At 44.4% G+C, this 10,883-nt stretch overlaps 1 protein-coding gene across 1 annotated transcript in view; it reads left to right on the forward strand.

Annotated features, from left to right (window-relative positions):
- Positions 1-2,847: 2,847 nt before the first annotated feature.
- The window catches only part of DCK (deoxycytidine kinase), a 32,915-nt gene continuing 24,879 nt past the window's right edge, over positions 2,848-10,883 (forward strand). The window contains exons 1-3 of the mRNA XM_073637462.1: positions 2,848-3,071; positions 5,044-5,159; positions 10,660-10,853. Coding sequence (XP_073493563.1) covers positions 2,957-3,071; positions 5,044-5,159; positions 10,660-10,853 — 425 coding nt within the window. The 5' untranslated portion in view covers positions 2,848-2,956. The remainder of the gene's footprint in view (positions 3,072-5,043; positions 5,160-10,659; positions 10,854-10,883) is intronic.

Raw genomic sequence — 10,883 nt, forward strand, 5'->3', positions numbered from 1 at the left:
CTGGCTTGCCGGCAGTTCGCGGTACACTGCACTGAAGGACCTGCGGTCACATGACGTGAGCGCAGGTCCTTCAGTCCACCGTGATCTGCCAGCAAGCAAAGACAAGCACACCGGGGGCCATCAGAAGGTAAGTATAATATTTATTTATTTTATTCTTTTCATTACAGGTTCTATGGTACCCGGGTCCGGAGGAGAGTCTCAGAAAACTCAGCGTACCCGCAAGATAAGTTAACGTGTGATGGATCTGAAACTCGCACCGCCGGTCAGTTTAGGCTGATTAAGAGAAAAAAAAAAAAAAATTAAACAGTGGGCACGAGAATCCTATATATCCCATCCACTTTCCTGTAACTGTAAGGGTACGTGGCCACGATCAGGAATAGCAGCGTTTTGGAAGCAGCTCACCTGCGCTGTGTCCAATACGCTGCGTTACACATTGCAAGCACAGTGGATGGGATTTATAGAAACCCCACGCCCACTGTGCTTCTATTTAACCCTGCATATACTCACCTGTGGTGCGGGTTTACGATCCGCGGCACGTCAATTATCTGCAGCGAAGACGCTAGTCTCTTCTGCGTAGTTTCACCCGTAGCCAGTTGTTCGATGTGGTAAATCCGTATGGTTCAATGAACACATGCTGATTTACCTGCGTGATTAGACGCAGCACTTTGAACGTGCGCTGCTTCCAAAACGCTATTTCCTGATCGTGGGCACGTACCCTAAGACGCTGTGTTCTTGATACAGCAAAAATACGCAGCATCAAAAACTCACCAAAACCCATTGTGGGAACGTAGCCTTATTGTACAGAAGCAGAAAACGCCTGAAGAACGGCCGGCTCACTACTTTTAACTGCTTGCTGTTTTTGGAAACCTGAAGATAATTAAAAACGATGAAAAGACCGAACGTATGAGCAGCAATGTCGGCTTTCAATAGAAATACATAGAATTCTTTCAATTGTTTTGTGAGTGATTTTTCAGGCGTCTTTTGGAGCAAGCCTTATCAAAAATGCCTGCAAAAACAATGTACTCTAATGCCACGTTCACACGTTGAGTATATGGACAGTATTTTACCTCAGTATTTGTAAGCCAAAGCCAGGAGCTGAACAATCCGCGGAAAAGTATAAGGCCACGGCCCCACTATCAGACTGACTACTATTTGGTCAGTATTCAGTCAGCATTTTTTCTCAGGAGTGGGAGCCAAAACCAGGAGTGGGTGATAAATGCAGAATTGGTGACTTGTTTCTATTATACCTTTTCTCTGATTGTTCCTCACCTGGTTTTGGCTCCCACTCCTGAGAAAAAATACTGACCGAATACTGATAGTGAGGATGTGGCCTAATATAATCACGTCACCACTTCTGTATTTATCATCCACTCCTGGTTTTGGCTTACAAATACTGACCAAATACTCAATGTGGGAATGCGGCCTAAAAACAAAGTTAGGCCGGTTTCACATGTCCGTATATCTCCAGTACCGGAGATATCCATGTCCCGTGTGTGTCACACATGTGTCGCATCAGGATCACACAGACCGGCGACTGGGAACCAGTGTACAGTTAGCGCTGTTCCCAAGCGTCAGTGCTGAACACTACCCTCTTCATGGTTCCCTGCCGGTGCTGCGATCAGCACCAACAGGGACAATGATGAGGGTAGTAGTTGTCTTCTCTCGCAGACCAGTGTCCCAGTGTAAAAATAAGATTAAAATAATAAAATCCATATACTCACCTGTCTGGAGATGTCCCCCGCTGTAATCCTCTGACTGCTGACGCGGAGGAGAATGAGCCGCTCCAGCGCTGAGCTCAGGTGTGGTGTCCTGTCATTCACTGAGCACAGCTCCAGAGCCGGTTGCTAGAGCGGCTAATTCTCCCTGGCATCAGCAGTCAGAGGATTACAGCGGTGGACATCTCCAGACAGGTGAGTATATGGATTTTATTCTTATTTTTAGACAGCGACACTGCGGGAGAAGACTACTACTACTCTCATCATTTTCCCTGTTGGTGCTGATAGCAGCGCCGGCAGGGGACAATGATGAGGGCAGTGCTGTTCCCAAGCGCCGGGTGCTGAACACTAACTGTACGCTGATTCCCAGGCGCCGGTATATGTCACACTGATGACACACGGGTGTCATCCGTGTGTTCAGTGTGAGACATTTTGTGGACCGTGCATCCGCAAAAAAACAGACATGTCAGCGTGTGGAGCACACGGACACACGTTCTGTGGAAACACACTGACATGTGTGCAAACCCATAGATTTGAATGGTCTAGGCGTGTCAGTGTCTCCAGTACGTGTGGAAACTGTCACTACACGTAATGGAAACACGGGCGTGTGAAAGAGACCATACTGAGTTTTTTAACATCAATTTTGAAGTGGATCTGTTTCAAAATCCACATCACAACCCTCATCTACATCTACATGTATCGCTCCCCGGACACACTTCCTATTGATTTTAATTGGATACCCACAATGCAGTTCACAGCAAGTTTTTACTGATAATTGGTGCGTCCATGAAGGGTTAATAAGAGTGCATAGTGTGGGTGGGATTATATATGGCGAATTCCCGCCCAACACCTCAATTCTCCGATAGCCCGGGCTCTGTGCAGACGTGTATGGACTTGGCGGCGCAGTCCGTGCTCCCGGTACGGCGCTGTCTCCATGCTTACTGCTCTTCTTCTCCAAGCCATTGTCCTCCCACCAGTGACCTCTCTCCTGTTCTCACTGCTCCTGTCACCAATCGCTCCAATCCCCTCCCCCTAACCTGCTATTGGTTCGGCGCTTTCCCTTCGAAGTCCGTCTTCATTGGTCCCCGGTCGCTGATTGGTCTAGACCAGAGCTTCGAAAAGTCAGAGTCCAATGATGTCTCCAGCTCCGCCCACTCATCCTGCGGGCGCCAAAACTCAAAGGCAGAAGGAGCGGGAGATTCCGACGTCTTCTGTCCTGTCCGTGTAGTGTGAATCCCGCCATGGCCACCCCGCCGAAGAGAAGCTGCTCCGAGCTCCCGCCATCACCCTCCTCCGCCACGTCCTCCCCGGGGAAAAGGAGCAAGGTGAAGCGGATCTCCATAGAGGGGAACATCGGTAAGAAGGGGGCGGTGTATCCGTGTGCTCGGCTATCTATATGTATGTCTCCGTCTGCTACCCCATGTGGCACTGTTTTCAGAGGGGTGCGAACTACAAGTCCCAGCATTACAGCAATGCATAGGGCAATGAAAAGGCAAGAATAGCCAATAACGGCTAAAAACAGCGCCACAGGGGGCTAGATTAGGGCCCATGGGGACCCTGGAACTCCATAGGACACTCTGGGAATCCCTGATCTGGCCTGGTTTCTGGACCACCTATATCCAGACTCCATAAGCACTAAGTGTATCGCAGGGGCTCTCACAGGATGATGACTCTGGGATGTAGACCTCCTCACTGACTAAGGTGGGATTCACACATCCGTCTGTTACTGCCTGATTACAGCTGTGGATTTACTGGCCTGAACTTTAGGGGAACCTCTCATGTTAAAGAATGAGATATATATCTCTATATCTATAGCTCTATCTATCTACAGGTTAATGGTGCTTTAAAGCCACCGTACTGAGAGCCCGGCTACTGGGAGAAAATGTCCTTTCTTCCCCCTGTGGCCGCCTGACAGGTGCGGCTTCACACCTCTCCCTTACCTGCAGGGTGCGCTATGCCGCATACTATGATTGAGCTGTGATTGTGAACACACACCGCACCCCCCACTGTCACGTGAGATGTGCAGCCAGGCAGGCAAGCTTCCAGTCACACAGGACACAGATGTCGCCACTGTGATAGAGCACATCTAACAGTTTATTAAAGGCAGCCTGTTTACAACACCCTAACCACAGACCACATGATGTAGCGACAGATGTCCTGGTGCCACTAAACTATACCGGACCATCCAGCGCTGCAGTGTCTAAAAGAAACCCTAATCTTACCAGGTGCCAGGCCCAGTGGAAAAAAAACTCTGAGCCACTCGTGTTGGGCTTCTGTCTGCCCAGCTCGTCATAAAAAGGACCTGATGAGGTTAAGTGGCCAGGTTTTTCCCTCATTTATTCTGCCATTTCCCAAGTGTTTTTAATTGACCACACAAGAGGGATGAGCTTTTTTATGCAAGACAGACACATGGTTGGCACAGTCAGCTCCAGCTGGGTGCTCTCTTTTAGGGATAATCCCACACACTATTGAGAAAAAATCAAGACCCTCCAAAATTGTAGATGATATAGTGGATTACTCTTGAGGAGTCAGCCTGTGTAGCTCCACAAGCACAAAATTCAGTTTTGGGCTACATCAGACATTGAGCGTAACCTATGAATTATGTACATGCAGCAGAAAACTATCATAAAGGCCCTGATTCATCAAAGCTTTGGAAACGTGCAGTGTTGAGATGGATAAAGAATCTGAGTATAGTCCCACATATGGTATAATGCGTCTATAGGTTGTCTTGGCCAGATATAAAATGTCGTAAGGATGCCTTGCTTAAGTGTCTCTAACATTACAGATAATAAATGGCTTTGTCGTCTTGGCCTTTACCAAGAGGGCGATCATCACAGGTAATAATGCAGAGCAGCCCGAAGACATGTCCCAGACAATCCTGTGAGACAAGCCCTCTTGGTAAAGACATAAAGATTGTTTTGTGCCAAACAGACCCTTATCTTTGTAACTGTATGGTGGATTAAAAATATATATATTTGCAGAAAGACATTCAGAGGCACAAAGGGACTAAAAAGCAAGGGCTGGTCACTTTTAACCTAATGACAGGTCCTACTTGATTCTCTTTTTGCTTGAGTATATGGCAACAGACCGGACAATGAGGAAGGTTTATAGTTTTAGTATGTACCATAATATCTCTTTTGGGGTACATTCATTCATGCATACTATGGCAGAGGTCTGAGGCTTGCCCAATTTCATGCTCTGATCCATAATGCCTAATAAACGTGTGTGGGAATTCAAGCCGACTTATGCTGATTCTAGTTTGGAAAATGCTTCAAATTCGATGTGAAAAACCCTCTGCATTTCCATTAATGTTTTTCGCCTTTAACAGCTGCAGGAAAATCCACTTTTGTCAACCTCCTTAAGAAATGCAATGAGGACTGGGAAGTTGTTCCTGAACCTATAGCAAGATGGTGCAATGTTCAGAGCAGTCAGGATGAATTTCAGGTAATGTATATGTTTAGCTCAAAAATCCCAATAACTTTACTTGCACTATACACTCTACGGGAATTGCATACAACTGTTGCAGATAGAATTTTTTTTTCTTAGGCTGAGTTCACACGATGCGTATTTCATGCGTTTCCGTGGCGTTTTTGCAGTTGCGGAAACGCATGGTAGAAGGGCAGCAATGTTCCCCAATTGAAATCCGCATGTGCTGTGCCCATGATGTGGATTTTTCTGCAGCGTAAACGCTGCGCTCCAAAATCCGCAGCATGTCATTTAATTTTGCGGAAACGCGGTGTTTTCGCCGCCATTGACTTGCATTAGAACGCGCCAATTCCGCAAGACTGCATCTGTACTTGCGGTATTGGCGCGTTCTAATGTGCGGATGGTACCCGAGTGTGGAGGAGAGGAGAGTCTCATCCACACCCAGGTACCATTAAAAAAGCTGTAAAAACAAGAATAAAATAAAAAATATATATATACTTACCATCTGTCGGCCCGCGCACCGCTCCTGCTTGCTTCCCGGCACTTGCAGTGAGTTGTAGGACCTGCGGTGATGTCAGTCATGTGACGGGTCACGTGACGCTGACGTCGGCAGGTCTTTCAATTCAAAGTTGCCGGGAGAACGGAGTGAGCAGGACAGCGCGGGCCATTGGAGGTAAGTATATATACACTCTCTCGGGTCACACTATATAAATCCATGCTGTTTGCATGGATTTATATAGTGTGACCTAGTTGTCAAGCACTTTCCAGGTGATGCTAAAATCGCCTGGAAAGCGCTTGTCAATCTGCATGCGGAAACGCATGTGGATCCGCATGTATTCTGCAGGAAAAACGCATGCACAATCTGCATGCGTTTTTTCTGCCAGGGAGATGCAGAAATTTTCTGCTTCATTTCTGCATCGTGTGCACATAGCCTTATAAAATAGAAGTGACAAAGTAATATACATTGTAACAAGATACAACAATGAGCATAGAGGACCCAACCACACCTGTCTGCTCCCACATGTTACAGTAATGTGTGTGTGTGTGTGTGTGTGTGTCTCACTAAATTAGAATATCATCAAAAAATTAAATTATTTCAGTTATTGAATACAAAAAGTGAAATTCGTATATTATATAGTCATTATAAACAGAGTGATCTATTTCAAATGTTTATTTCTGTTAATGTTGATGATTATGGCTTACAGGCAATGAAAACACAAAAGTCATTGTCTCAGTAAATTAGAATACTTTATAACAGCTTGAGAAATGTTTTTAAAAGCCAAAATGTATGTTCTGTAAATGCACTCAATACTTGGTAGGGGCTCCTTTTGCATCAATTACTGCATCAATGCAGCTTGTCATGGAGGTGATCAGCCTGTGGCACTGCTGAGGTGTTATGGAAGCCCAGGTTGCTTTGATAGCAGCCTTCAGCTCGTCTGCATTGTTGGGTCTGGTGTCTTTCATCTTCCTCTTGACAATACCCCATAGATTCTCTATAATAGATTCTCTATGGGATTAACGTGAGGCGAGTTTGCTGGCCAATCAAGCACAGTGATACTGTGTGTAAACCAGGTATTGGTACTTTTGGCAGTGTGGACAGATGCCAAGTCCTGCTGGAGAATGAAATTTCCATCTCCAAAAAGCTTGTCGGCAGAGGGAAGCATGAAGTGCTCTAAAATTTTCTTTTAGTTGGATGCGCTGACTTTGGTCTTGATAAAACACAGTGGACCTTCACCAGCAGATGACATGGCTCCCCAAACCATCACTGATTGTGGAAACTTCACACTAGACCTCAAGCAGCTTGGATTGTGGCCTCTCCACTCTTCCTCCAGACTCTGGGACCTTGATTTCCAAATGAAAATTGGAACTCTGGGACCTTGTGGAGTGTGTCAATGACTGCCTTCTGGACATCTGTTAAGTCAGCAGTCTCCCCCATGATTGTGGAGACTACTGAAATACACACTAGACACATACATTTTCCACTCCAGCACCTGCCCCTGAGTGCCCAGATGAGTTGATTATAAGTGCAGGACATAGAAACCACTGTGTGTTTAAAAGTAAGTCCTAACATTAATCTCAACAAACTTCCTATCTCAATTTTTCATACAACTCAACAAAATTTTCCAGGTAAAAAAAAAAGGAAAAATTTGGAATTCTAGACTGTTCACTTATAACCAGGCCTTAATTAAACTTGTATTTCAGACATTAAAAACCTTAAACAACCTTCCTGATGAAGAATTCTATACATTTTCTACAGTTTAGGAAGTATATTGGAAAGAAATTCTCTATCTTTTGACCCTTTCAAGAGAACTCTTTTCTTTTTTAGGGAATCCTACAAATAACTCAATTTGGAATATGAAGAATATCTACTCAATTTTTAATTCTGATGTCCCTTTTGAAAATCTGAATTATATGGGGTGGGGGGAGATCTAAATCATTTCCCCCTAGATAAATGGTGAAAAAAGTGGTGGAACACCACTACAAATCTTCAATTAGCACAAACCTACATGAAAATGATTTTAAAAAATGTTTATCTCAGTGGCTCTACACTCCCACTAGACTAATGCTATGTGCCCACGATGCAGAAATGCTCTGGATTTTTTCCTGAGCGTTTCTGCATCTCCCCTGGCAGAAAAAAACCCATGCGGATTGTACATGCGTTTTCCTGCCAGGGACATGCGGAAATGGAGCGTTATCACTGACATTTCCGCATGCGGATTGACAAGCGCTTTCCAACTTGAAAAGTGCTTGTGACAACTAGGTCACACTATATAAATCCATGCAAACTGCATGGATTTATATAGTGTGACCCGAGAGAGTGGTTAAAAAAAAAAAAAAAATCTATGCTTACCCTCCGATGGCCCGCGCTGTCTTGCTTCGCTCAGTGCCGGCAGCAGTGGATTGAAAGACCTGCCGACGTCCGCGTCACGTGACCCTTCACATGACTGACGTCAGCGCAGGTCCTTCAATCCACTGCAAAGTGCCGGGAAGCAAGGAGGAGCGGGCCGCCGGAAGGTAAATATACATTTATTTTTTATTTTATTCTTTTTTACAGATTTTTTTTTTTTTTTTTAATGGTACCTGGGTGTGGATGAGCCTCTCCTCCACACCCGGGTACCAATTGCGCAAGTACAGATGCAGTCTTGCGCAATTGGCGCATTCTAATGCAAGTCAATGGTGGCGAAAACGCAGCATTTCCGCAAAATAATTGGTAGTGCTGCGTTTTTTCCACAATGATAATCCGCAGCGGAAATTTCCGCAGCGTGTGCACAGCACAAGCGGATTATCATTGGGGAACATTGCTGCCCTTCTACCATGCGTTTTTTAATTCGTTTCCGCAGCTGCAGAAACACATTAAAAATGCATCGTGGGCACACAGCCTTAAACAGATTTTCTGATCAATTGAACTTATGATGGTGGAATTGTGGTCGAAGGGGCAGTCTTCACATATTTTGGGATTGTCCAAAACTTTCGACACTTAGAGGTGACTCTTTACTATTGAATAAAATCAATGAGTTACCCAAATTCTCCCCAATTGCCTCTCTTGGCTCTGGAAGCAAAAAAAATTAGACTGGTTTCTTTACATTTTTTTTTTTCCCGTTAACAATCTTGTATTATGGAAATCGATGGGTATTTCCGACATACTTGATATGTTCTCTCATAACTCCTTTGAAATCTCCTTAGCTTTAAGGAAAAGTTATAACTTTTTACAGTGATAGCCAGTATACAGAAAAATCTTAAAATTTGAGTCCTCAGTAGTTATCTTTTTAATGGCTAAGGCCACGGCCCCACTATCAGTATCTGGTATTTTTTTTCTCAGGAGTGGGTGATAAATGCAGAATTGGTGACTTGTTTCTATTATACCTTTTCTCTGATTGTTCCTCACCTGGTTTTGGCTCCCACTCCTGAGAAAAAAAATACTGATAGGCCGTGGCCTTACTGAAATGATGGTAATAAATTGCAAGCTTTCGAGACTACTGAATCCTCTTTATCAGGCATAAAACAAAATCTGAAGAATCACACATTTTATACACAACAGGGCACAAGAATAATGCAATAGATGAGACAAGTGACGTGAAGCAGAACTAGGAGTATGGGAGGGTGGCGAAGGTTGTGGCCATGAATATTGGAGCAGTTCAGATAAGGAGAATGAAAGTTTTATTGTCCTGTGATTGAAGTCTGGTCCTTTGGTTGTGATGCCCCCACAGGTCTGAGGAGCACATTCCTTAGTTGATGTAGAATGACACAAATCCATCCTACACATTCATTCCTGCCATGAGTGTCAAAGGTTATCATGAGTTTGTATTCCCAAATTTTTCTGTCTTTGTGATTTTGAAGTTGCCATTTAATACCAGTAATTTCATGTCCATGATGCTGTGATCAGGAATGCAAATAAAAAAAAAAAATAAAAAAAATTTTGCCATAGGTGATTTTCTTTCCTTTTTTTTTTTTTTTTTTTTTTGCTGTTGAGAGTTCGTCCTTGTTCTAAGTTTTTGATATGTCTCCCCAGCTGGACTACAAGTTGCTAATATATGTACAACTCTGCATGTACATGTCTTGTGGACCTCCATATCCCCCTCATTGAGTATGTCTATGTACACATGGTGCCCAATTCATTGTGCACACAAATCTTAATGAATTAGATGTATCACACTCCAGCACATCCATCATTAAAGGGGGTTGTCTGGTCCAAACCAATAAGTCTGTAGTCACTGTGTGACTGCAGACTTATGATTCCCCTCCAGTGTATGCCCTGTGCGCTTCAGGGATTTGCTGGTGTCTGGCCCAGGAACGGCGGTGAAGTATGAGTTATACATATTCCCAGCTGGAACCCCTCTAGTGGGCATGGCCTTGCTCCATACAAGTGTATGGAGAGCGAGGCTGCGCCCACTGGCCTGGAGGATGTATAACTCATAAATAACCTCCGGTCCCGACTCTGAAGCCGACGAATCCGCACGGTGCGTGTGTTGGGGGTGCAATCATAAGTCTGTAGTCAGTGATTGCAGACTTATTGGTTTGGACCGGACAACCCCTTTAGGAGGTGCATGCCACTTAATGACCAAATGACCTCTGGGCATAATGGCTCCTCACTGGGTGAATATCACTAAACAATCTCTGCATATTCTGTACCTATTTGGCAGGTATATTTTATTTGCTCAGGACACTGTCTGGTTTGGAACGTTAGTTTCCTATAATGCTGACATCTGGTTTAGCAAATGCTTATATTGCCAATAATCTTAACGATTTTTTGATCCTTTCTTCTCAAAACTCTGCATTGTATTGCTTCTATTGCTCCTAGAAATGTAACACCCGGTTGTAACACTGTTATTTTGCCTGTGACATGGGTCACATGGCCAAAGATCGCTAGGTGTTGCTGTGACATTTTAGCGCAACACATGTCAATGGGGGTAGCTTTGTGACCACATGGGGACTGCAATAAGGAAGTCACAAAAAAAATCTTACCTGATTGTTTCTTTTTTTTTTTCTTCTTCTTCATCTTCTCCAATGTACATTACAGGAGCTCACCACATCCCAGAAGAGTGGTGGCAATCTTCTTCAGATGATGTATGAAAAGCCTGAACGCTGGTCCTTCACCTTTCAGTCCTATGCTTGTCTCAGTCGTATTCGGGCCCAGGTGAAAGCCTTTGGAGGGAAGCTGAGGGAAGCGGAAAGACCTGTACTCTTCTTTGAGCGTTCAGTTTACAGTGATAGGTAAGGGCCTTTAATAGTTATTTCTTTACC

The sequence above is a fragment of the Phyllobates terribilis genome, unplaced genomic scaffold (assembly GCF_046119375.1).
Source record: "Phyllobates terribilis strain yellow unplaced genomic scaffold, ASM4611937v1 Scaffold_1__5_contigs__length_1240528914, whole genome shotgun sequence".
Lineage (NCBI taxonomy): Eukaryota > Metazoa > Chordata > Amphibia > Anura > Dendrobatidae > Phyllobates > Phyllobates terribilis.